The 27,985-nt window shown below is 37.9% G+C and overlaps 1 protein-coding gene across 1 annotated transcript in view; it reads left to right on the top strand.

Moving 5' to 3' along the window:
- The window catches only part of ME1 (malic enzyme 1, NADP(+)-dependent, cytosolic), a 180,651-nt gene that overhangs the window by 22,476 nt on the left and 130,190 nt on the right, over positions 1–27,985 (top strand). Inside the window, exon 2 of the mRNA XM_010565742.1 lies at positions 22,367–22,500. Within this exon, the coding sequence (XP_010564044.1) occupies positions 22,367–22,500 (134 nt within the window). The remainder of the gene's footprint in view (positions 1–22,366; positions 22,501–27,985) is intronic.

Here is a 27,985-nt window from a genome sequence, read left to right on the forward strand (position 1 = left end):
ACTGTGTAGTAACTTGGTTTTTGAAAGATTAAATTACAAATACTATAAAATTACTTTGGTGTTGGATGGAGAACTGGTAATACCTATTTCCTAGTGCAAGAAAATGTAAGCTACAACAGTTTCATAGCATTCCCGGCTGAAAAATTGTTATACTTGCTGGTGATCCTGGGTGAGATTCTAACTTGGGTATCGCAGTGGAGTAAATTACATGGCTTGTTCTGACCTTTACTTGTTTGAGAGGAGACTTAGGAGCAATGTTGAGAGGTACTTAGTTCAGACCACTACAGATTCAAGTTTTCTGTTCCACTGGGAAGTAGAACAAAATTATTGTTTCAATTAATGAAATATTGTGGTTAAAACATAATGGGCTGAACAATTTAGCATCTGTATTAATAAGCTATGTGATGAGACAGACCGCACTATCTGCAAGCCTGAGGACTATACATGCTAGAAGGCAGGCTGCTTTTCAGAGTGACCTAGAAATGCTGGAAGAATGGGCTGACAGGAACTCTGTGAAGTTCCACAAAGGTGGATGAGCAGCCCTGCGATTAGGATGGAATAAGTCTGTGCAACAGTAGAGGCTGGGAAACACGTGGAGAGAAAGCAACTCCGTAGAAAAAGGTCTGGGTGACCTGGTGAACAAATTGAAGATGAGTTACCAGCGTGCCCTTCCAGCAAAGGTGGCCAACTGCAAACCGGGCTGGTTAGCAAGAGTGTCGCCAGCACGTCAAGGCAAATGCTTCTTCCCCTCCACACAGCACTTGTGAGACCCCCTCTGGAGTACTGCATCCACCGTGGGACTCCCCACTACGAGACATGGACATGCTGGAGCTAGTCCAGTGGAGGGCCACCATGCTGGTCAGAGGGCTGGAGCATGGGATGCGAGAGGGAACTGGGTTTGTTCAGGCTGGAGAAGGCCTGGGGGACCTTACTGCTATGTGCAAGTACCTAGTGGGGTGGTGTAAAGAAAATGCAGGCTCATGGTGACGGGGTCAGAGGCAAGGAAGACAAGTTGGAATATGGGAAATTCAAAATAGTGATGAGGAAAAAAATTTTTACCTTGAGGATGATCAAGTGCAGTGGGAGGCTGCCTGGAAAGAAGTGGAATCTCCATCCTTGGAGGGACTCAGTACTCGCCTGGAGATGACCCTGAGCAGCCTGGCCCAGCTGGACCTGCTCCGAACAGGGACTGGGCCAGGGGACCTCCCAAAGTCCTTTCCAACCTGCATGATTCTCTTTTATTTGTGGTTATCAAGAACTATATGCATATAATAATGGTTTGGATTTCATGGCTAACGAGATTATAAAATTTTGTTCTCTTAAAACAATGTCCAGTTAACCGTTTTCCTGTATTTTTTAAGAAACTGTGCTCAAATTGCTTCATAGTAGTGACATCTGACTTCTAGGGAGCTATGAAAGCTAATGTAAATGGGTAAGGATGGTTCAGATGGTTAGGCATGCACTTGCCAGTTTTATGAGGGAGAACATAGGATTGTAAATTATCTGGTTAAAAACAACCTCTCTCTTTTCTCTTTGATATAGCCAAAGTGCCAGATATATGTGCAGGGTTGGATGCTACAAGAGGAAGTTAACCCCAGAAATCCCTTTTTTTCCTATCAGTTGCCCTGCCTTTCATCTTCTGACCCAATAGTGTATTTCTGTCTGTTTTTACAAGTGTTATAGGAGGACTAGTTTAAAGTTTTGTCATCTGTGGTTTTATGTCTCTCATGGACATTTTATCAACTTGAGGACAAAAAGTTTTTCTAAATCAAACACTTTAGAAGTGAACTTTATATTTACTTTATTGTAGACTTAAGCTGCCAGGAAACTAGTGATGTGAGAGTTTATTCCAACTACAAAGTTGCAACTGAAACATTTTTTGAGTGCTCCTCTCAAAAGAGGAAACAAGTTGTTTTTTTTCAGTTAATATATATATGCCTGTAAGAACAAGACTATGTAGGGCATGTGAACTCTAGCACCTTAAAACTGTCTAATGTTGGCATGGGGGCTTTTTGGCATCCAATTTTGAAGAAAGCTTGGGATGTATTTTAGTGGTTTCCTCTCTTTAGAAGGAAAAAAAAAAGAAGAAAAATGAAACAATAGAAACCAGTCTAGACCTCCTTCCTTTCCAGTGATAATTATCTATCAAATAGTGCTAACCTAAGCAGATACTATCAATTTCTGGTCTGCCATTTCAGAGCCCAGCATGTGGTTGGGTTTGTGGGGTGGTAGGGGAGAGGAGGAGGCTTTTATAATCATGTCATTTTTGTTACTTGGATTCTGTTTTATCCAAGCTGCCTGCAGTATTATTTATGGAGTTTACTAATCCATTTATTTAAAAAAAAACAAACCTAAAGTCAGACCATACATCTAAAATCAGTACAAATGCTTGGGAAGCTTATGGAAAGCAAAGAGCAGAAAGAAATAAGCATTACTACTTAAACTGAATAAACAACAATGACTTTTATAGTACTGTTGTGTATTTGTCTGAAGAGAAGTGTGTGAAAAGATACCTAATTGTCTAGATAGAAGTTTTGCTTTAATGGATTAGAAAGTATGCTGAAATATTTGAGATTTTACTGGTGGACTTCTGCCAATGCTATGTATTTTTGTGGAATGTTCATCAGAAACAAACAAACAAAAAAGTTTTATTTCTGAAAGGCAGTGAATTTCCTATAATGTAGAATTCCTCTTAGAAGGAGGTGAGTTGACTGGTTTTTGGTTTTGAATAAGCAGATTTCCTTAACAGTGTAACTGATAGCAAAGAATGAGGCATTCAAACTTGACACAGTTGTGAGTACAACATCCACTGGGAAAGAAGATGGGAAGAAGGACAGAGCTTTGCAAGCCCAGCCAAGAGGTTCTTCAGACCTACTTTTAGGTAACAGATCTTAAACTTGGCTGTCACTTCAGAAATGACAGACATTAGATACCATAGTATCATAGGCAATAACCCAAACAAAAGCTTTGGGACTTAATTGCTTTTACTTTAAAATTGCCTTTTCCTTTTGTTGGTTGTACTAGAAGATGTTTTTTCTTTGGCAAATTGTATAGTCTGTGGAGGAATTTACCTAGTTAGTCAAGAATATGTCTATATGTGTAACAGGATAAATGCAGATTCTGTGCACACAAATCCAGAATTTTCTAATTATCTGTGTTTATTGGAGTTGCATATGTACCTTTCACAACTTGTGTCCTACTTTAGAATATAAAAGGTTAGAAATCTCTAAATGCTGCTCAGCTCATTCTCCCACATGTGGGAGAAATTAGAGTATCTAGTAGGGTTTTTTTTATTGTTTTCTATAGTACTACTAATAATAGACTTGTTTAAGCCCTTAAACAAAAGCATTCATTTTGCAGAGGACTAGTAAATAGTTCTGCTTCAACACAGTAATTTAAAGATTCCAGCTTTAAAAACTTGCCAAGCTGGGAGATGCTTTCCCAGTGGATGATGTGTTTTGGGTACGTGCTTTGTTTGAGGGACCCTCGTATTCCCCTCTAAGTGTGAGATTTGTAATTCCCTCTGAAAGCCAACTGGGATTCAGGATTCATCCTTGTGAACTTCAGTGGGATAGTGCAACACATGAGATTTTTTTCTGCGGTGCCTTTTCAGAAAGTAGTTGCTTTTCCCATGCTGATAAATCAGGGATGCTGCTCTCGGGCCTGGAGTCAGTAGATGTGCTTCGTGCTGCCCAGTGGAAGGGGGTGTGTGTCATTAAATTGTTGTTTCGGTTCCTTGTGATGGAGGGTCAGCCTGGAAGGGTGAACATAGGTGTAAAATGAAAGTTGTACATGGATACTTGTTCTGTCAGGATATGTGACAAAAGTTTGGAGATGGTGATACTGGTGAACTTAGAGCTTAGATCATGATTACTGGATGGGAACAAGTAACTTGGCCAAGCCATTAATTCCAGTACTAGTGAATGTCCATAATTGCTATAAGCGCTCATTCACCAGGTTATAGTTTTCCAGCGCTGCTGGAGAGCCCTCTCTCACTCTCCAATGCAGTGCCTGTCCCGTGTGCTGTTGAGGCTGCCCACTGATTCAGAGAAATTGACTCAATAGTTTGATTAACTATTAAGTAGGTATTCTTTATTGGCAGCGCTGGATGCATGGGGGATTGCTCCACCTATCGTGCACACTGTCAGGTCCAATTGTGCAGGTTAAATACATGTTCTACATACATATTCACTAGATTTCCGAGAAATGTTATACATATTCATTAGTTTTCCAGGAAACTATTAGCATATGCAAATGTCCTTTACACAAGCACATTGAAGGTCTCTGGTGGTCTTCAGGAGTCCTCTGGTGGTCTTCCATAGTCTTCCTCACTTGTCCGCTATTTGACCCTTCTCAGGTGATTCTGCGCAGTATGGTCTTTTACATGTTTTAATACATCAGTGCTCGTTAGTGCTCTTATCATCTAAGTTCTCATTAGTGGTGTAAAAACCATATGGTTAGTTTAAGCTAAATTATCTACAAGGACGAGAACAAAGGCAGGAGTTCTTCTCTTTTCTGGCCCTATCTATTCAAGCAAGGCCTCTACTTGAGCCTTCTCGACAAGATCGTAAATTTATCAAACATTTAATTAAGTTTTGTGGTTGTTCATGGTTCCTTCTTGCTCATCACTCCCAAGTACCAGTCTCTGACAGGCTTAATCCTTGACGAGCACCAGTCTTTGGTATGTAAAGTTACAGAGAGACAATCATTAAGCAATTAGCAGTTTGTTCTCTATATCACCACCCCAGCTTGGGAAAGGAAATGTTATCTTTTGCAGTGTGATTTAAGCTTTCCATCCAGGCATAATTAGGAGCAAACAGCAAAGTAAGGTGCTTTGTCCATGTGTTGTGTGTGAAGCAGGTTGCAGCAGCCCAAAGCTTTTCTGGCACAATTACTTGCAGCAGCTATTTTTTCATTCTTGTATTCTTCTGAGCTCAGTTTCTTCAGCCTTCACATTTGCATTCTTGCCTGTTCCCTGATCTTAGTGTTTCCATGCACAGGTTGGACTTGCTCTGTGTTGCCCATGACTCCTACCTTTGAGCTCTCTTTCAGTTACCCACAGAAAATAAATCCTGTTACTGTTTCACTTGCCTAGCTGGCTTTTCATTCCTTATCCGCTTGGGCCTTCGGCTTAACTTTTCCATTGCCCTTGCTTTCAGTCACAACATTTCAGTTCTGCACTCTTTCTCTGCTTTCTGTTGGGGTCTTTCAGCAGCTCCCAGCAACTCCTTATTGTGCCTTTCCTGTTTTTACTTGTTTCTTAAAAAGTCAGCTACTTCTTTTGGCTGCTGTGAGAGGCAGATAGACATAACTAAATTGGGTCTGTGTCCCCAGGAAAGCTACTGACTTTGCAGTATTAAAGCTTGCTTCCTGTGAGCAGTGAGAAGTGGGTTTTTTTACTATAAGGAAACCAGTTTTTCTCATGAATCTTTTAAATGGATCCTAAAGTTCAATCTGTGTAAATCACATGTCCTACTAGAAAAATAAGCTGTTGCTGGAAAATTTTGCATATTATAGCTTAGACATATGGTCTTATTTTCAGTGCCAGTACTGATGAGAGAAATCTGTTCCTTTCAAGGTTTGCTTTGCTATGCTGAGAGGCTTAAAACTGATGCTTCTGTACGACACCAGAACCTACTTTTGAGACCAGCCCTTTTGGAGAAGGAGAGCCAGACTAGTCCCTCTCAAAACCAACCATGCTGGTTTGAAAGATTGCCACTCCCTCTTCATGCAGCAAGCAGTGGAAACATTTGGCAAAACAGTCAGGGCCAATGGTGAAATAACAAAAGATTATTAGATTGCCATCAAGCTCCGGGTACCTCCGGTCGTCAGGAGTGATTGTGAACATCTGAAGGCTCCTATGCCTTCATGTGAAATGGTCTGAATAGTGTCTGGCGGTGTTACTACAGTATAGGTAGTCAAGGTACAGACAACTACCGTGAATGTGGTCCACACTTCCATTTAAAGTTTCTACCATAAGCTGTATAAAACCCCCAAAAGGGAGTTTGGGTGACTGAAGCTAAAAAGCAGGTATTTGTGCTCTTTGAAACACTTTTGGTTCAATTTGTTTTACTGTTTGATTGGAGAAAATAAGTATGTGTGTGTTGTTTATTTTTTCCAGCCTTTTCATTGTGATTCTTTCATCTTTCAGAGAAGAAGCTTGACGCTCAGAAAAGGAAAATGTGTCTGTTGGGTTTTTTTGTTTCTGTTTGTTTTCTTATCTCCCTATTTCTAGCCCTTGAAGTCAGTGCAGATCCTTAACACACTCATGTGGGAGTTCCCATAATAGTGTGTGACAAATATGTTTTAAGATTATCTACTGCCAGATTGGAAATAAGATATATTCTCAAATATGTGTAGAAAGAGTAAAACTAATAAAACAAAATCCCCAGTAATGGCTTCAGCTACGTTGCGTGCACTAGATGAATTAGAAGTACAGTGTACTTCTGTACTATGCTTTCCTTTTCTTCACCAGCTGATCTTCTAACCATTGGGTACCTTGTGAGCATTAAACTTCTGTTAAGAAGAACAGCAAAGAAGGGGCTGCACTTTTCATGTCAAACAACCAAACCCCCAAAAGTTTTGCATAACAATGTCCAGAAAGGTAATGCTCCCCAAAGAAGGCTTTCCCTTGGGTGTTCACGGAGGTTAAGGCTAGAAGTGATGCTTGCTCAGGTCCTGTGGATCCACTGCGTCATGGATTTCAGCTAGGACTTTGGTGGAGAGGATTGCTTTTTTATATAGCCCTCATTATTTGTGGGCCTTTTTGCATATTTCCATCTTCTTTAATGAGTAATGAGAATACGCCATTTGAACTTTAGGAACTAATAAAATAAGTTTAGTGTGCTAATTTGTAATGTGGAAGTTAATAAACAAATAGAACACAAATGTCTTTGAGTTGGTTTCTTTACTGTATTTTTTTGTTCAGTTTTGCTTGAGAGGGACTTAATTTTGGTGTTACTGGTCTGGTTCACATTACTGGGGATTGTTGAGATGTTTCAAGAAGTGGACTACTTTTTTTGTAGTTAACTGGTTATGAAAATGATGAAAATTGATGGTTCTTCATCTTTCTTAGCCTGAGTAGATCTCCCACTGTTGCCTAAAATATGTTGCAAATAGGTATCTTAAGCTTAAGGACCCCATATAGGACTTAAACCCCTGTTAGGAGTATTTCCTTACGTCTGTCACACTCTTATACTTTGCCTTCATTGCATAAATGGTGGGTTTTTTTTGGAAGTGTCTTACCTTTTAGCCTGAAAATGTTTTGGTTTTCCAGTTTATCTCAAAGTACTTCCTCTTCTGTATCATCAATTGCTCTGTACTATCTTGCATAGACACCGTGTTATGGGTCTGCTAGCTCAGTGTGTCCAGAACAACCTTACATTGAGGACTGTGGTTAATGCCCCCTCCAGATTCAACAGGTTTAAACAAGATATTTGTTCTCATTTTGTACAAAAAGTAATGGATCTGGCATGATAGTTTCTGTCAGGAAAAGTGGCAGTTATGTAGCTAGAAAAAGCTTTTAATGGGGCTGCATAACTAGATACTAGAAGATGTGAAAGCTGGGAACAGAGGGGCGACATTTCCTTCAGGTTCAATCAGCTATGCTTGTGTTTAATGCCAGGATATGTTTTTCAATGTCAGCATAGAAAATGGTTTTCTTAAGATAATTTTTTTCTGTTTTGTTTTTGTTTTCATGTTGGTTTAGGCTTGAGCTTCTATGAGTGGCACAGATGGATATAAGGCGAGTAAATCCCTGGTTCGCTTTGAAAACAGTAACAACTTGAAAAGAATCAGGTCTGCTAGAAGGGGATTCTTGGCATTTTTTCACCTTCACGGATTTTCTGTCTTTCAGGTAGAACTCTTGAGTGCCTGATGGCAAATTCAGATGTTTTTATATTGGCTGGTTTCCTTAAATACCATTCAGATTTTATTTCCATAATGTTCACTTTTCTTTAATGTAGTATTTGCTTTGATGAGTCTAGCTCTTTTGGAGTGCAGTCAAATAAAAAGAAAAGTGATATACCCTATTTTATCACAGCTTTTTCCATGATTTATTTCAATCTGATCTTTCCTATTCAGATTCTAAGCAGATACAATTGACATACAGGTTGTATTTTGGCAAAAGCAGAGCTGTATGAATCTATCAGGTGCAGCAGTTTTAAATGGAATTATTCTATCATCAGTAGAAATCTTCCTTCAATCACCTAACTTTTTCCATACTCTGGAAGGCTGTTGCATAACTTTGCTTTCTCTCTATAACTGGTTAAATGATAGTTTTAGATAACAAAATCGAACTCACACTAAGATTTTGGGCTCACTGTATCTTATTTTTCCTGTTGAATTTATGTTTTAAGAGTTTGCCTTTTTAGTCAATCCAGTCCTTGATGTTTTTCCTCACATCTTAACTAAATGGATAGAACAAACCAAAATCAATATTTAGTCTCTGTAGCAAAGTTCAGATAAGCTTATAATTTACAGGAAGATGTATAAATATTAAGTGTATGACAAAGTTATGTGCACTCTTCTATCCCTTGGCTGCTATTTCTGATGCTGTGATAATCTTTGCCTGTGTTTCTAGTAATGAGAGTGGCTACTGATGGCTCCTCTGAGTGTTTAAGAACTCAAAATGGAGAAACAGACCCTGACATGAAACAAGTGCTTCATTGCTATGTACTTAGCAAAACTGACAGATGATGTGTGTAAAGAATACTATCGAATATATGAACGTTCTTTCACTAGAAAGAATTTCATGCTTCAAAACAGGATTGTTTCATTTGTGAATGGTTTGATTTTTGCATGGTCAGAATCCTGTGAGGCCCTTGATGATGCACCTTTTCTGAGGTGTTAGGAATGGTCCATTATCTGAAAATATGGTTTTTTTCTTAATATTTGAGTTCTTGACTACAATAGCCATCTGCTTTTATACTTATACTATGTTCCACTTAGTAAAGGAAAAAGAGTGGTAGGATAGCCCCCAAAATTTTATAAAGCTCTCAAGGATTCAGTATTTGGCAAAGGTTTACAGTGTAGGGTTTTCTTGCATTAAACATCATAAAAACATTCGTAATTAATATCCACATAGATTTCTTTTCTACATTCTTGAATAGCCATCTGATGTAGTCTGGAAAATAAGGGTTGAGGCCATGGAAATTAAAAGATAATTTAGGTAATATAAGTCTGTGTAGCATAGTTTATCAGATAGTAAAGTATAATGACCTAGTAATATAATCTTTTACCATATCTTTTATTAATTCTATATTTTGCCAATTGAGTCATTTAACATTTCTACTTATTTAATGAAGAAAGCAGTGCAATTTATTGTTTGCAGTTATTGGTTATGTGATACTACCTTTAAGAAGACAGAAATTAATGGCTGCACAAAGCTGATCCAAAAATAGCTGGTTAGATTGTAAGCCCAGAGTTTGTTCTGCAGGTTGCAAGCCCTGGCTGGTTGCTTGGACTTAGGATGTCAGGGTAGTGTAAGTCAACTGTAATAGTAGAGTGGTTTGCTACTACAGCTGCATACTGTATATTTAATCTCTTACATTCTTTCTAAGATTATTCAGTGTATCATCATATGCTTGTCTCTCATTTCTGTATGTCTTAATTACAACAAGTTTTGTTTCTCTTTTCACAGTTAAATACAAATCTGTTTTCAGCTGGGGAGGCCTGAGAAGGAGGGAGGAAAAAGTTGCTTTTCAGAACAGCAGGCAGCATCAACAAATTCTGGGGACACTGAATGGGGAAGCAAAATATTGGTGATTACAGTTTCAAGGAAAGGTCTGCAACTCTGCATATGCACTTTTATTTTTTTGGGGGGTAGAAACTGCAATGTTCTTGATAGCCCTGTACATTTCCCAATACTGATAAGTACACATTGTCAGTAAGGGAAGTGCATCTGTCTGTGGATGGTTCTTTTCGAGATTAGGGTACTTTGGTTACTCAAGAGCTATTCTTTCTTGTTCCTAGTCTGCAAGGCTGCACTGCTTGCTTACAATTTATTTGCTTTTTTAGGGTGATATTGTGCTGACGCTTACACCAGAAATCAGTTGTACATACGGTTTTTTTAGGTTTTGGTATTTGATGTTAGCTTTCCACATGCCTGTCACTGGAGCCAGCACTTTCTGCTAGTGAGTTGTATAGGCTGGATATGTCCAGGAGGCATGTTTCACATGAGGGAAGTTCCAGCAAGAAAACATCGGTGTTGCACCCAGTTCAGTCCAATTCAGTACTGGTATTAGTAAAATAAGTCATCTGGGTTATATAGAAAACAGATCTTACGTTAAGAGGCTGGGTACCAGTTTGATGAGACTTTATAGAAATCTTGATTACAAAATGTATATTTGGATAAAAAAAGTAAAATGTGCATTGGCACTACACAGTATTTTTGTTGCATGAATAAATCAGTTTAAAGAAAAGCTGACTACTTTGCTATAAGTAGGAATTTGGGGCTGGATATGTTGGGAAGGTTCTTAGTTGAGTCTTGGTCTGTTGTTGACTAGAAATAATGTAGGCTGGGGTTCAGTTTACAGATCAAGACATTTCAGAATGTCATAGATCAGGTGCATTCGGAGTGTAAATTTTGCATGTTGCTTTAGTTTGGTTTTAATGTACTGCTGAATTCTGAGAACAAATACCAAGGTTGGATGAGGCAAGCTCCCCAAACAAAGGGTTTGGATAGGCTTTGCTGTTTTCACGTATACATGTATTGCCAGCTCTTAGACTGAGATGATAAAAGGAAAAGTAGGTTGCGATCTGCAGAATGGGAAATGATGGATAGGTATGCAATACATGCTATGACTGCGTGTGACCAACAGAGTTACAGGTGATAGGCTGTGGTAATAGAAATCCTGGGTTACCTATGACAATGGAAGGTATTCATCTCGTGCATTTAGTCTGAAGTAGTTGTTTACATTACTTTATAGTCCAAAAAAGAGAAAGGGCTACCTCCTAGAGTCCCACTCAGTCTTTCTTCATGGTCTGTGGAGGGTGCCCAGAGGACTAATTTCGAGTAGGCATGTAACTTTTAGACACAGTGAAACAGTATGCTACCCACCAGTAATCTGATAATCTGTGTGACTGGTGTCAGCATGTTTCAGTGCCCTCGGCTCTCAGGTCAGATCTTTGCAGTTCATCAGGCTGGCCAGTCCCTGTCACCACATCGATGCAATCGGGAGAATCCTCCCAAGCTGATGATGCTGGTACTGTCGCAGGTGTGGAAGGAGCTGTTCCAATGCAGTCATCTTTCAGCTTGAGGACCATGCAGGTAGGAGCAGCTGTGGGTCAAGGAACAGCACCTACCCACGGAGAAACTGGAAGGGAAGGAGAACATGATGTCTGTCAGCAACTGCAAGCCAAGTAGGCACTTAGTAGCTTGCTCATCAGCAGAAAGATTCACTTCTTTTTGAGTTGCTGTAATTAGGAAGATGCTTAAAAATACAATTTTAAGATAAGCTAATCAGTGTGGAAAGCTTTTTTTTTTTAAATTGCCCACAAAAAAAAAATCAGGTCTGCACCTTCATTGCAGTAGTTCTGCAGAAACATGCCTTCTGCCATTTCTTTCTGCTTGCATCCTTTTGTGTTGCATTATTTTAGGCTGTTTCTTTAGATTTCATTTATACCATTGTAGTACTAGAAGCAAAGACCATAGTATTGAGATTGGCTTCAGCCTTCCTCTAAGCAACTCTGTGTTATAGTATTTAAAATATTTATTTGTGTTAATTATTTATCATTCTAGGGAAGAGAAATCGGTTGCTTAGTCCTATCAGAAGCCCAGAATACAGAAGTTGGTAATCTGTTTAGTCTGAAAGGCAACAATAAAATCTGTTAAGCATATCAGGTTTATCACATCCCCTCAGGATTTCAGGGCTTACTAACCTGTATTTGGTTAAGTACTTATTTTAGACAGATGGAATTTTTGGCAGTCGCAGAAATTCCTCTTCTACCTACATGGAAATCGTGACTGACTCAAATAATATCTGATTTTGCAAATGTAAATATTGCATACTGGAGACTGCGTACTTGGAGACTGTACTTTATTTGTAAAATTATTACAATTAGAGAGCTTTTATTTGGCATTTTATTTGGAATCATTCTGGCTAGCAATATATTTCGCATCAGCTGATATTATGCTTATCTAAATTCCCTTCATAAATAGAGGTTCCATGTTAGTTATTCCACTGAAAGCATCGCAGGCATCCTTGATTAAAGTTATACCAGTACTGACTCACAGCATCTACTATACAAGTGAATTAATTTCTTAAGTAGAATTTCAGATATGGTCTAGCAAAACTTAGTGACATCTTTATTTTTCAAAAATCACTATCATGCATTAAATTTTTAATTCCTGTGCCTGTAAATTATATATCTAAACATGCAACTGCACATTGATACATCTGTGGAATGCAAACAATATTGGCAAAGGCAGTAATTAACAGGGTTAATTTTGTTACCATGATTCATCCAGGGGATTAGACCTCTAAAGTGGCCTACAACCAGTGTTTTTAACCTATAGAATAGATAGGCTATGTTGAAAATTGATGCCTGTCATAAGAACACGCTCAACAAGTTTGAAAGTGATGTTGTAAACTGCTGTTGTCTCTTTCCAGAATGGTTCCCATAGCCAGAGCTTTCCTAATTAGGCATCTTTGAGGGTCAATACATCCCAAGGGAGTTTTACACTAATAAAAATGTCTCAGAAATAGCCAGGGGCAAAAAAACCCCTCAATATTTGTTCAGCTTCTTTGGCTCTACATCTTAAGCTGTGTTTCATGCTGCTGTTTGGTCTTGTCTGCTAGCAGCAACCGAGAGAGCTGAGACAGGTCTCTACACTGGTGTGATGTCCCTGCTAGGGGATCGAGTCAGGGGAGACACAGATCACAACCAGTATTTGTAAGTCTCTTATTGATGTAGCTGTTATTACTAACAGAATCAAGCTGTTGCTGTTCATAGCAGATAACTATACCCACTGAGCCAGCTCGCAGTTTGCTCATGCACACGTGTTCGTTGTAGCTCCCAGGTGGGAGCAGCGGGGAGATCAGCCTCCCCCTTGGTGCAAAGCAGAGGCTTGTACTGATGCACCTTCGAGCTGGGTGTTCCGAAAGTCCCTCAGGGCCCCTTGTTTCATCAGGTATCCCTCTGCAGTCCTTGTCTGCAGGCAGCAGCCACGGCCTTTCTGAATGTTGTCCGAGCTGTGCAACTTGAGGGAAGTGTGTGCTGGGGACCTCGCGCAGAGCTGGTGACTCTGGTGTGATGAGTTTATCAGTTCTCATGGAGTCAGCAGCACGACCAGTCTCTGGAGCTCTGCAGATCTTGGGAGACTTCACACGCTGCCTCTTGGCGGGCACAGTGTCACCTCCTGTGTCCTGGAAACTACTTCTCCATCCACGGACCTGGGGACCTATGGAGCACACACAAGCTCATGCCTGCTAAACTGCAGAATTTTTATTATCACATGAAAAGTGAGAGGCTAGGCATCTCTGCAGATCTTCTCTAACACAACTCTCCATGAGCATCTTAATCATTTGAGCTGCAGGTGCTGTAAGACATACAGGTCTGTGAGTTTGGGAGTTGGAGTGCTGCATGTTTCTGTCCCCTTACATGTTGCACTTTGTAAATGATTTTATGGCTTTAAAATTACATGAAATCTGCTTTTAAGACAACCAGCTCTGACTGAAAGCATAAAAATGCAGCTCTAGCAATTTTGTGGTTGCTTTGAGATTGAAAATTCCTGTAACAATATGAAGGATTCAGGGTAAGATGATTTTTAATGGGACACTTGGATTGAGGAGTCAAAAGGACGATCGAGGCTTGACATAGCAGCCCACATACAGGCAACTAGTGCCCCTTGAGATACAGAGGAGTATTGTGCCTGGCTTTCATCTGTTGCTGTGCAAGTCTTCTATGCAGTCGATTTATACTTGATATCATTGCCATAATGAGCAATGCCATGTTCATTTCTCCAATACCTTTGAGGCTCCCAGTTGACAGTAGGTGTTTATGTGTGCAAATCTGAATTTGGTCTATAGTCAATATAGTCATTGGAGCAATTTGGATTACTGACTGCAAGGTATCTATTCTAGGGTGAGCTGGATCTTTCTTTAGGCTTTTTATTTTAATCAATACTATATATCCTATTATTATCATGGGAGAATAGGTAACTAGATTGCATATGAACACCTAAATTTAGTGTCTAACTAGACTCAGTCCCATCCTACATTATACCACCACATGCAATATATTTTTGTATGTTATTATCTTGGTGACTTATTTTTCTGTTCAGCTTGCTATTGTCTATTGTTTGTGTAATACAGCCTTCACAAACTTAAGGTGAGGAGAGATTATGCAATGCAGAAAGATTTTACTGTGTATATGTATAATGAAACAAATATATACAAAAGTTTCTTAAAATAGGCTTGCTTGCTTACTTTCAGATAATTGTCTACGGTGGGTTAAAGGAAGATTGCTAAAATAAGAATCCTGTGATGTCTCATTTCTAATGTGCTGGTCTGAATCATGCTTGTGTGCAATTACCATATCAGCTCACTGCAAGGCTGCCAAGTTGCCCACACGTTCCCATGATGAATTTGCCAAGGGAAGTCTGATCTCTTTCTGGCTATCTGCATTTGTTTTGAGTCATAAGTCCCTGGGTGTGTTTATTAGCTACTGTATTTGTTTGTGCTTTACTTGTTGGAAGCTGGTTTTGACTTTTGTTTCAGTTTCCCCTGTTGACTTGATTTTTAATTTTGCTTTTGAAAATCGTATGGACTTAGAATTGGGCTGTGAATATACTTCGGGTCTCTCGGCTTTGCTGAAAACTATAAAAAACCCTGTGTGTTCAACATGCTGCAGCAGATCTATCATGACTCTAGAAAAACAACTTTGAAATTTTAAATGCCAAATGTCAGGATATAGTTGGTCCACTTAAATACCTGTTAAAAAGCTGTGTTTAAAAAAATGTATAAAACAAAACCTGTGCCTTTTGGCATTTTATAGCTGAAACTAGGACGGTTCCTTCTTTTCTTGTATGGTCAGTGCTGTGCCCAGCAACTATGGTATATTTTTTTCCATTTACCTTCATCATGCCTTGCAGTCTCAAAAGTCCTGATGCATGCCTGTGCACAGAGGCTTATCAAAAGGAGCACAAGTGCTTTATCTAAACTGGGTTCTGCTGTTTACACTTCACTGGTCCTTCTTTTCTGGCTTTCTCCTTCCTTGTTCCGGCCAGGGTAGTTACCTGTATGTGGCTGGCTTTTCGGACTCCAGTGCGTGCCTTTAGTAGCAGGATTCACTGCTGGTTTAGGGATCTCAGCTTGTAGGCCAAGGTACTGTATAAAGGCAACAAAACCACAGTTCCTCTGCCAAAGAAGCTAATGGATTGTTAATCACCAGTTTGTATACTGATTTTTAAACCTTAATCCAAAATGCATAATCCAGGTCTAACCAATGTGCCTCACTAAATGCCTAAATGGGGATCTGAGGATAGTTTTGGAGGAAAATAACTGTACTTTTTTGAAAGTTGGCCGTTCTGTCTCACCAGTGACTTTTCTACGTGCAGTCTAGTAATACCTTGCATTACAAATGGTTACCAATCTTCTTTGATTCGGAAACTTCATTAAACTTTTTTCTGTGTGGGTTGCCGGAGGGTTGCAACAGAAAGTTTGTATTTTTATGTTCAGTTTTCATTTCTTAACTCAGTGCTACACATCGTCAAACTGTAATTGTAATTGTCATCTCTCTCCCTTGTCTTCATGAGTACCATTTAAAAGGATTTTTTTTTCCTCTAAAATTTTAATAACCCCAATTTTTTTAAATGAGAACTGGATTCTGCTATTCAAGCCCTTCTTTTGCATATAGTTTTTACAACAAATCATTCCTAAGAAGAAACGTGGAGCTCTAAGTTAATGTAAATTGACAGTTTGTGGGGCTATTTTTAATCAGGTCCAAAAGAAGACACCTGATGACAGAAAATGGTGTGTGAATTTGCACCATTAAAAAAATTACTCCCTCTCCTTACCTACAGGGGTACTTTGTGTGACCAGTCTGGCCTAAAGTGCTGGTTGCAGAAGAGATGTTCATCTAAATAGCTGCATTAGTTGCCTGTGCTTGTAATATTTTTTGGCAGTCATGACAAGAATGGGTAGAGAAACTAGCACTAACATCTTCAGCCATATGTAGTGCTCCAACCCCAATGCCTTGCCATGAACCACATTTGTTTTCAGCAGAATGAGTTTATTACACAGCGTGTGCTCAGATCAGTTATTCTAACTATTTCCTGAGGTTTTGTGCCTTGAAATGAGTGTTGGACATGGAGTATTTAGAGTATTTATCTGGTTTCTCTGAAGTCATATTCAGATAATAAAAATGCAAAATGGAGGGGAAATGCATGTAAAATTCTATTTTTGTCTGTTTGTAAGGTGATTTTTTAAAACTACAAATAATATATCTCAAAGGGATTTGCAGATCATTAAACTCTTAAATGTAGCTTAAATTATTTGAAAATTCATGTGTGCCATATTTTTATAGAGATTTTATAAAAAATTTTCTTGAACATTAAAATTTTGCAGGGTTGTGTTTTTGTTTTTTTTTTTTTGTTTGTTTGTTTTTTTTTAAATATTCTTCTCTTAAAGGGTCTTATGATATTTTAGGTGCCTGAAACCATTTTCATGTAGCTCATACCTAGCAGGACTATACATACGTTTTGTTGCTTCCTCAGCCTAAGTTTTACATAAAACACAGCAAAAGAAAATTGTTTTATCAATTTTGACTTGTATTCCCCCTTAACAGTACTAGAGCAGTATGAGAAGCCAAAATTACTGAAGGCAAAAGTTTGACCTGCAAAAGAGTTGCTTGCAAACAGTTACACATACCAAAGATCATGTTTTCATAAGGACTGCATCTAGTTCTGCAGCTGAATTTCTCCTGGAGACGATCTTGTGCATAAAGTGGTGTGAGCAGTATGGGATGATGTGTGACTGGCAACTTGTAGTGATGACACTGATTTTTCATTTGGGACATTTTGGGGAAAAAACTCTTCACCAGTAACTGGAGGTTTTCAGTCTTTCAGCCAAAAAGCATTTGTCTTGTTTGTGTTTCCTTTGGGTTTTTTTGTTGTTTTTTTTTTAGGAATATGGAATTGCAGGGTTCTGCAAGTCCATTTGTTCAAAGAATTGATTCAGATCTTGAGCAGACTTGTGTTTCAGGCAGCTGTGGGATTTTCTCAGAGCTTTGTCTGGCAGAGCACTCCCCAGCCTCTTTTACTTTGCTCAGGGTTACCAACCGCTGCGGAGGGAGGCTGCAAGAGGTGGTGTAGAGCCAGCCGTCCTCCTTCCAGCCGTGGTAGCCAATGTTGTGCGTATCTGAGTCCCTCAGGTCTGGGTGGTTTGTTCACAGTATCACTGAAATTGGTTCACTGCACTTTTATGATTTAGATGTACAGAATGAGTTTTTCAGTGGAGAGGTATTTACTTTTTGATGGACTCTGAGACAATGGTGAACCTACTTGTCTGTTGTCCCCAAAATACTTTAGAGACTGTGATTTTTCTCTAGTAGTGTCTTAGATCAGCAATCCAGAGACTTCTTTCTTGTAGAATAGATAGGACTCCTAGATATACTTCCTTGCTACATCTTTTTACCTTCCTCTTAATTTCTTCCTTCCCCCCTTCCAGATCCAGTCAGCTCAAATATACATGAGGGTACTTGAGTTTGGATGTTGGTGTTGGTGGTTGTCTCCTGAGTCCCAGGGATGACACAAAGTCTTATGTGCCTTGATCGTCTCCAACCGGAGCCTAAGGAAAGAGTCACTGAGTCAGAGAACCTTGCATGTGGACATAGTTTCCTCTTCTAAGCCAGGCTCCTTCTGCATGCTCTCAAGATAATATTTATGGCATACCTGCAGTGAGGCCAACAGAATGAAATAAGCTTTTTTCTAAAAGAGTAGGCGTTTCTAAGAATGGAAATTTTGGCCTACTAGAACAAAAGAGGTCTAGGTCCTGAAAGAAATTGAAGGAGGATTGCTACAATGAATACTGTTTGGAGATGTTCTGGCTATCCTTTAGTGAAGCTGAATCTCACGAGCACATAGACAGGATACACACATTACTTTAGTGCACTCTCTTTTCCTTGAGAAGTTTATATAAACTTAGCAATTGGATGAGCTTCACATATGCTGTCTGAACAAAAACTGTGTTAATGCAATCTGATTTGTATTATTAAGAGGTAAGACTTGTCTCTGCTGACTGTGAACAGAGGCTGAGACAGCTTTTGAAATATTTTGAATGTGCTCTGTCTTCTCCAGCACTGCTTGAGAATTCAGTCAAAAGCCAGTGCAAAAAGCTATCTGATGCAAGATGATGTTGTGCTGTTTATTCCGTTTTATGGCTTTTCAGTACTGCAGCTGAACAAGAGAATTGTTGTATATGTAACTCCACTAAAACAACCTTGTAGTTGAGGGGTTTGGGGGGGAAAAGAGAGAAGATGGGCAGGGGATGTATAGTTAGAGCCGGGCTGATAAACTGATAGAGATTAAATAATGAAAGAATACTGAGCAATGTGCAGTAATAGAAATCACTGCTACAATTACAAAACTTCACAACATTACAAATGGACAGACAAATTCAAAATCAAATGTCTTTGAATGAGTTGAACTTCTTGAAAATGAAAACCAAAAAGCCAGACTCAGAGAGCTTTCTGTACAACTGAGAATACGAGAGGGCATTTGTGTCAAAGGAGCAATAAAAAACCCCAACCCAACAGTTCTGCCAGAAGGTTTGTGAGAAAGAAAGATAATGAGGTGGCTGAAGAACAACTTAGTTTTACCAAAACCAGAGCATATAAAGAAGCATATGAAACCCAACCCTCAAAGAACTACAAACTCTGAGCTGGGAGGCTTAATAACAGCTATACTTTGCATCTCTGTGATGTATATGTTATCTTTTGAATGCATAAAGCAGTGAATAAGTGAAAAAAAAAATTAGGCAAAGGTTAATACTTATGGTTGCAGTCTCTTGCTCTTGTGCTGCTTTTAGATTGTCACATGTTGTTCTTCTTGAACAATTTATTTGTAATACAGAATGCAAAATAAAAATGTCCATATCTTTTATCATAGTTGGAGTGCACTTTAGATGATGAAAGTCTGTCCCACCCAGGTGTGCACAAAATGCAGCTCTCAGGAAGAGAAAGGAGTGTGTACACCAATCTGGACCTAGAGCCCTCTCTGCTGGATGGCTGGGAAACAACACTTCAACCAGGAAAAAATAAGATTTCTGATGTAGAAAAGAAAATCTGAGAAGCTAGTGCAAGAAATTTGGAGATAAACCACAAAACTTATGTAGTTAAGCTCTTCCTATTATAAGCAGGTGAAATAGCATACATTTATTGCATAAAATGGCCTTATTAAATCATCAGGCAAATTGTTTTAATGATAATTCTTTTCTTTTGAGCATATACGGTGTCTGAGGGGAAAAAAGGAACTAACATTCCATCTTAGAAATTTGAAAAATTCATTATATCTGTGCCAAAGAAGAGTATGCAAGTAAAGAATTTAAAAACCATATATAGCATAGGAGGTGTAAATGGGTCCTGTACTAATGCCCAAAAGAAATTAGCACTTACTGTAGGACCTTTAGCAATATGTGGAAAATACACTATTCCAAGACAAAGTATTTTTTTAAAAAGGCACTTGGCAAGATGTATCAACTTTTCATGTGTCTGTTTTAAAATAAAATATATTTTCCAATAAGAGGGGAAACCCTATCATAGTGATTAAAGTCCATATCTTATTCCTAAAGTGAAGGAAAACACAGACTTTTTGATCTTTTTTTCTTTCAGAAAATTTGACTAATAGAAACAGGGGAAAGGAGAGATGCAGAGAATAATTGGATTGCCACTTTATTATCAGCACTGAGAGATCCAGTAAAACTATGCAGCTCCCTAAAGTCCAACCATTTGGAACTGATGCTGAAGTGTGTGTGCATGTGAGCACCTATGCGCAGCTTTTATGTGGTTTTTTTTTTTAAAGCCAAAACCAGTCTACTGGAGATAAGAGAAATCGACTTTGAATAAACTCATGAGGAGCATTGATTCTCCCTTCTTCCATGGTCTTTCAGAATGTGATAGCAGCTGAAGACACTCCTGACATATCTGGCCACAGAAAATTCATGTAGGGACAAGCAAAAACAGGGTTTGTGTATGCTTTTCAAAGACTTTGAAATCTTGCGTGCATGCAAAACTATAGCAAAACAGTTATTGATGTTTATTAAATTTGGTTTCCCTCCATTTCTATGTGTGGGAGAAGCATGTTCTGGAAATGTTTGATGTTCTGTAAAGTGTTCATTATGAAATTTTTATTTTCCTTTTTTTTGGGGGTCATCATTTCACTTAAGGGTAACAACTAGATTAATGGCATTTTAGTGCAGGTAGTCTGGTGGGGTTGTCTTAGGTTTGGGGTTTTTTTTTGTACTTTTTTTCAAGCAACAATGATATAGCCACTTGAAAATTATTTAGATTAAAATTATGTAAGAAATATAGAGTAGTAAGAGACAGGAAGATTTTATAGTATATTTTTGTTCTGTAAGAATAAGTCCTGTGAGGTTAGTATTTCTGGGTGGGGCGGGGGGGGGAGGAAAGGTGGCAGCTGTCCAGGTAATCAGACTAACTGGTATGAATTAATCATGTTGTATCGCAACACTGTAGTGACGCACACTAGATGTTGTGCAAAAGGCAGTAACGTCATTGTGTAAAGGACTGTGAATTTGTTCTCTTGAAAAGGCAAGAGTAGTGCAAATGTACACTGAAGGATGCCTTTTGTATTTGTGCTCTTGCTTTACCCAGTTTTTCCCATCATTTGTTGATCCAGCTAATTCTAATGGCAGCATGAACAAAGAAATTTTAAAAGTATATTTATAGAGGTAGTTGTGAAAGTATGTTAGTAGTATTTATTTTCCAAAGGAGAGTAAATGCAGAAACATTACATTGCTTTTTTTTTTCTTTCATGTCTCCCAAGGTGTTTTCTCAAATATTTTTTTGTAAGAAACAAAGTATTTTGTAGATAGTTGTACAATAGGTGTAGAATATTAGGTAACTGTCTAATGGCTTGTTTATATATGTGTATATACACATGCACACATATATCTTCTTGGTAGGGTAATAAGTGCTATCTAACCTCTAGTACATTAACTTTTGAATACGTTTAAGCTACATGGTAAGCATATTGCCAAGATTATAGACATTTTTGGTATTAAGCTAAGAGAGACCTTAAAGACACTTGCAGGTCTGCCAGTACCGGTTCTGGAGTGGAAGCAGTGCAGGCGTGATGCTAAAGGAGAGCTGTAACGTGTCTGTGGAGCCACCAGCCAGTGGCTATAGTGTGAAACAAATGCCTAGATTCATATGTCATACATGGAAGAAACTCCTCTGACATTCCTTTTTATCCCCGAAAACTGTCAAAGGTCTGATCCTGTCTGTCAGTCCTGCCTGGCTGTAGTTACCACAGCGAAGTAAAACTTCAGCAGTCAGAGTGCTTGGTACTAGTGTGCTGAACCCATGGTCCTGTTTCTGCTGTAAAGGCATCTTCTTTCTTACAATAGCTTGGGTAATTTCTGAATATGTTTTAGACAGACAGACCTCATTAAAAAGCAGCTCTTTGGCAGTCTCTGCCAATCCACAAGCTGGATTTAAGCGTTAAGCATTCTGTGACTGTCCACAGAACATACTAAATACTTTTAAATGTCTTTTCTGGATACAATAAGGAAATCCAGTAAGTCTGTACAGATTTTCCTTACTGTAAATGAATGTGAATTTGAAAAACAAAATAAGTTTGTACTGAACTCGTTATGGCCATGTTTCTATTGACTGACTTCACTAGGTGCCGAACCAAGCTCTTTAACTATAACATGATAGCGATGACTTTATTGTACCACAGAGTTCTGTTAAAAATTCACATGAACATCTGACATAACTAAGATTTTGAAAAATTTCCAGGTATTAAAAGCATAATGCTTACACTGAAAATGAACATTACCCATGCTTTGTGTTTAGAAGATAGCCAAAGAGATGAGTGAATGAGAATATACTGCTGCTCTCTTCTTCAGCTGTAACTTAATAATTTTGCAGGTAATAGTCTTGCAGTGTCAGAAGACCTTAACTCATTCTGTGCTGGGATGGAGTCATTGTACTGTACAGGCCTGTTCTTTTATGACTCAGTAAAAACTTCTTCCAAAATCATTGCATAATTGTTAATTCTGTTTAATATTAAATAGCTTTTCTGATGCTGACTTCACCTGTGCTATGCTTTGCTGCAGAATTTTCTTAAAAGGAATATCTCTCATATGTAAGTATACATGTTTTTTATTTTTTCTTTTTTCAGGGCATGGCTTTTACCTTGGAGGAGAGGCAACAGTTGAATATTCATGGATTATTGCCACCTTGCTTTGTTAGTCAAGATGCCCAGGTTTATAGTATTCTGAAGAATTTTGAAAGGCTGACATCTGACCTAGACAGGTAAAGCATGGCAATGAAACTTTATCGTAGTTATCAAAGCCTGAGTCCCTTGGTTTTTTTATGGTAGTACAGATGAAATTTTGTGGGTGTTTTTTGAGCTGTGGTGGTTGATGATTGGGAATCATTAAGCTAAATATATACGTCTGCTAGAATGCTTTCTTCAAAAAATCAGCTCCTAATTTTCAATTGTAATATTCCAGTGCTGTTCACATGAACTTATTATTTAAATAACCAAATGATACAAAGGTCATCAGAAGCAAATGAATTCATGTGAAACTGAAAGTTAGTAATGTCTTTACATGCATATAGATACATATGCATTAAAACAAATATAAAATTTATAAAATATTATAAAATTAATATGTAATATAGTGTTGTTGTGTTTGGTTTTTTTAAAGAAAAAACCTGGGGAGGACTTTAAAAATTTATGAATACTCAAATGTTGTTTTTTTTTCTTTCCTAAATGTGTCATATAGGCCCAACAACAAAACACTATTCCTTTATTTTTTCTGCTGTGCCTCACTTTTCTCTGTTGTGGGTTGTCTTCTTATCTGTATGTAATACATGGCTTTTAGACACCTGTCTGTTGGTGGCAAGGCTTTTTTGTAATTTAAAGTTTCCCCAACTTTTTTTTTTTTTTTTTTTTTTATGGAGGCACAACATGAGCGAAGAGCTCATGAATGTGGTATCTTTTCTAGGTTAACTACCCTCCAGTGCTCTCAGGAAGGGTATTATCAGTTATCACAGAGCAGTTGCTTCCCAAGCTAGAATGTTTTAGTCTGAGTCCCTGCTGTAGCAAAGCGTAAAATTTCTTGGAGACCCCTGCTTTAACCACTGATGTTACCATAGGAGAAAACTTTCTCTGTCCTTCCATCTCCATCTCCTCCTTAACTCTGCCTTGAAGTAGTCCCTTCGTGATACAGCTCGTTTTTTCCTATGTTTCAGGACATTTAAGACTTTAAGGCTGTTTCAATTGTTTGTTTCTATCTGAATTGCAGGAATTTCTATTCACCTGTAACTTAAAAGCAGGAAGAAAAAAGGCCTTTTACCCCATTGTTGTATGTGTTTCTTAACTAGCAAAGAACTTTTGCTCCTACTTCAGGTCATAGGAGAAAACCATTTGTGTTTCTCAAAACATCACAGATTGAAAGTTACAGGTCTAGCAATGTGAAGTTCAGGAGGAGATAGCAGTATTTCCAAATATTAATTCTTTGTTTTTTTAGAAAAAAATTGTGGATATTTAAATGGCCCGTCATAAATGCAAAAATATCTGCAGGAAGGAAAAAAGATAAGATCAGTTTTAAGTGACAGAGTATTAAAAGTTTGAATGCTGTGCCATTCGAACCAAAATAAACGACCATATACTGAAGTTTTGATCACAATGGGAATCACCAAATAAAAATAAGTGTCTCTGAGTATTGTGTGAATACTTTGCAGAAAACTTGCTTTATCAAGTTAAATGAAAGGAAAGAAAAATCTGTCTGTCTTGGGTGGGGGTGGAGGAAAGGAACATTTTTTTTTTGAAGTACACTTAATACACATGCGATAGACACATATAATAAACAAGTATAAATAAATATAGATATGTTTACAAATAAATGCAAATAAAAGGTTTTCCAGAAGATAATTTTTTTCCAAATCTGTCCCTGTTAAGCTTAATGTCTGTATATAATTAATTAAATGAAAAATTACTATCATTATTTCCCACCTATGAGTCTTCTTTTGCATTTTCTCTTTTCCAGATAAATAGTTGGGTAAGGAAGACATTTGTTTCTGGTTCCTGTAACCAGACATTCTTAAAACAGAAGTGCAAACATTACAATATTACATCCATGTGTCTTGAGCATAAGACTGTTATATATGGCATTTTATACCATAAAGCCAGTTTTTAGTATAATGCCTTTTTTAGTATAAAGGTGATATTGTACTGTGCAGCTTTGCAGTACAAATTTGTTGTTGTTAATCGGGTTTTAGTGATGTACTTCAGCTGAGAAAACTACTAAGTCTTTCGTTCATAGAAATTACTTGAAATTATTAGAAGTTAGGCTTTTTTCTCAATAAAGGGATCGCTAGTCAAAATACTTCAGTTAAGAATTTAGTAATTAACATAAGAGAAAAATTTAAAAGCTGTGTTTATTTCCCAGTCTTATTCTGTGGCATGTGGCAGTGGTATTTTCTCAACCATAACCTTTTTGGTCCAGTTATTTGTATCTTCTCCTTCCCCTTACTCTCTGAATAAACAGTGTGGCTCCATTTATAATGGATAAGCTGGGCTGGAGTCTCCATCCTTGGAGATAATCAAAACCTGACTGAACGTGGTCCTGGGCAACCTGCTCGAGTTGACTCTGCTTTGAGCAGGAGATGGATGAGGCGTTCTCCAGAGGTCCCTTCCAACCTCAGCTAGTCTACGGTTTTGTAACGCAGGTCCATAGCAGTTAAGAAGTAAGCTTTCAGGGGTAATCTTGGATCAATGCAAATTTGTGTAAATTAAATTGGGTTGGCTCTTAAGCACTTAAAATTATATAAATGCACAAGTCCTCCCCAAATGAAACTGTTTCTTTAAGAAATCATATTTGTATTCTGTGTGAACACCCAGCAGGCTTAAACTGACTATTCATGTCATGCTATGCTTTGATAAAAAAAATATTTTCCTCTTATATTAGTGGGGCATTATATTGCTGTGGTGTTTTCTCCAGTTTTTAGCAAAATAAAATAATTTGTGCGTTACATGTCCGGGTTTACGTTTAAGACCACTGATTGAAAGGCTTGGTAACATTTGCATGCAGAAGATACTTCCTTTGAAGACTGTCAACCATGACATCTTGGGCTCCTTTGCAGAGATAAAACACTTGTGTGGATTGAGTGTGCAAAAACTTGCCCATGCAAAATGTGATTTGCAGCTGTGTTTATAAGTCAAGTGTCTGACAATCTTATTGGAGTATGTCAATAGAGATCCGGCTCTGAGAACATGTGCATTACATGTGTGTGAGCTCAGTCTTTCAAGGCAATATGAGAACTCTGGTCTCCTGTACTTACACTTGTATCGAAGCATTTTGAAGGGAAGAGTGACTGTGATCCTACCACAGTTACTCCTTGAATACCTTCACTGATGGAGGATGCCAGAAGACATTGTCTATTTTAACTAGAACTTGAAGGAAAAACTCAAGTGCTCCTTGTACAGGCAGGTGCTCAAGGACAACCTTGCATAAGAGCATGCAGCTATTGCCTTCTACTGGATGTGAACATACTAATTCTAGAAAAAGAATGTTTCTTCCAGTATGCATCTGGCATAGTCTTTGCTTGTACAAAAGATTAAGTACAAGCGTTTGAATATTACACAGGTAGAAGCTGTTAAGTACCTTAGACAGAAGGGTATTGTCTCATGAAACATTAAGTCTGTGTATGACGGCATCTTATGCTGGCAGGACTGTAGCTTGCCCTGGTTTTGATTGGAAAGAGAGTGTGTGTAAATTCATTAAGCTAAGTACCATGGCAATGACAGGTTTTGGCATGGCTGAAACTCCTTTGCTGACTTGCAGCATGGAATTGCTGTGCTCTGAAATACCAAGAGTTCATACACAAAATGAATGTGAAACAGCAGCAAATATATTGCCTGGTATGCTTGGCAAAAAGGAAACCAATAACAGGAAATAATTCTATTCCTTTAACTTAACTTGGAAAAGCTGCAATGGATTCTGCAAGTAATTTATTTTTTTTTTCCTCCCCTGTATGTTCTTAATTGTCTGTCGTCTTGCTCTATATTGACACTGAAATCGTTGCCCCTGACACAGCCACATCTTCTGTCTGGGCTTTTCTTTCTTCAGAGAGTCACACTGGTAAAATGTTATACTGGGTGTGTGAACATTAGGAGAGGTGCCATCAAATCACTTTTCCTGAGAATGCTGTGTTATTTTGTTTTTTCTTAAAGTTCTCTGTCTTTAATAGCATTTCTGTATAGATACTGATGATGCAAAGTAATGGAGCTAAGTATCTCACACATGTTAAAAATAATAGTGTTTCCTCCCACTTTCCTTTATTTGCTCTCATCTTTTGCAAGATAAGAAGAGCAAACAAACTTTGGGTTTGTTTTTTTTTTACCATTGCGTTTTGCCTTGTAAAATTCATACCAGTGATAGTAGGGCCAGTTATTCTAAGAAATGATCGGTAATTTTCTGGTAGTTATATCAGTTTGGGGTTTTGGATGATACTTGGTTTATATCCTTTTTTTGCTACTGTATTTCATTTTCTTTGTAATAGCAGACTAGCATGAAAAGTTCTTAGGTGAAGTAAAGGCAAGGGGGAAAAGTGACATACTGAAATTTGAATGCTTGGCAATCCCTTCTGTTTTACTTGCCAGGCCTTGTTTTCATCCTCTGAAATTCTTTCTTGAAATCTTCATTCAAGATTCCTTGTCTGAGGACAGATAATATTTTTCCCCCTTTTTATAGCACAAATGATTGTTCTCAGTGTTTTATTGCTTGTTTTCACTATGTTTTCAATTAAATGTGGGCTTCAGTAAAAGATTCCATTAAATACTACAATTTAAATATATCTTTTTTTAAAACACAATGCTGAAAACCACTTCATGCTTTTAGTTGTGTAGATTACTTGAATGTTGCTAAAAGATGCATACTTGTTGTCTAATGCATTATAACTAACACCACATTGAGGATGAAGCATTTTTGCTTTTCTACTTTAAGAAAGAAATTTTGAGAAAGTTGATACCCCTAAGCAAGTTACTGTGTTGAAAAAGAAGAGATATTTTATTCCTGCCACTAAAAAGCAGCCTCCTGATCAAAACTGCACTTCTCTAGAAATATTTTTCACTTTATAATAATATTTCTTATGCTTATATGGATATGGCCAAGTATGTAATATTTGAAAATTTGATTCTAAGTAGTATGCAGTTATTATCTTTACAATTTCTTTAGCATATCCTGAATATAAAAATGGCATGATAAATGCGAATAAGAAAATAAACCCCCAATTTAATGCTATAGGACAGTAAAAATGAAATGGAGAGTTTTAGCAAATAGTTTTTTGCTTTGAAGTCCTAGAGGAAGCCTTTTGCTAAACTTTTAATTTCATTTACAAAAGACTTCTTTTACAAGATCTGAGTAATAAGAAAGGATGATGAAAAGGCATTTTACAGTCTTAAGCAGCCATACCTAATTTTAAATGAAAGTGATAAAAAGAAAAAAAAAAAAACATACTGGCAACTGCTTCTAAACATAGTGATGTAGCCTGCATGAATGCTTGCAGTCTCTGGTATAGAGCAGGCCAAAGTATGCATGGTATTCTCTAACATCACTTTCAAGATCCTCTGGAAACAAAATGAATGTCTTCAAATGTTTTCACAACTATCTGTGAATGAGCTTGTATTTCAAGGTAAATGTTGGGATAATCATCCTCAGGAGAAAGGTTGTAATAAAGAAAATGCTCCAAGAATTCAAGGACATGGAAAGATATGCTATATCATAATGCA

This window comes from Haliaeetus leucocephalus, unplaced genomic scaffold (assembly GCF_000737465.1).
Source record: "Haliaeetus leucocephalus isolate CR32 unplaced genomic scaffold, Haliaeetus_leucocephalus-4.0 Scaffold195, whole genome shotgun sequence".
Taxonomy (NCBI): Eukaryota; Metazoa; Chordata; class Aves; order Accipitriformes; family Accipitridae; genus Haliaeetus; species Haliaeetus leucocephalus.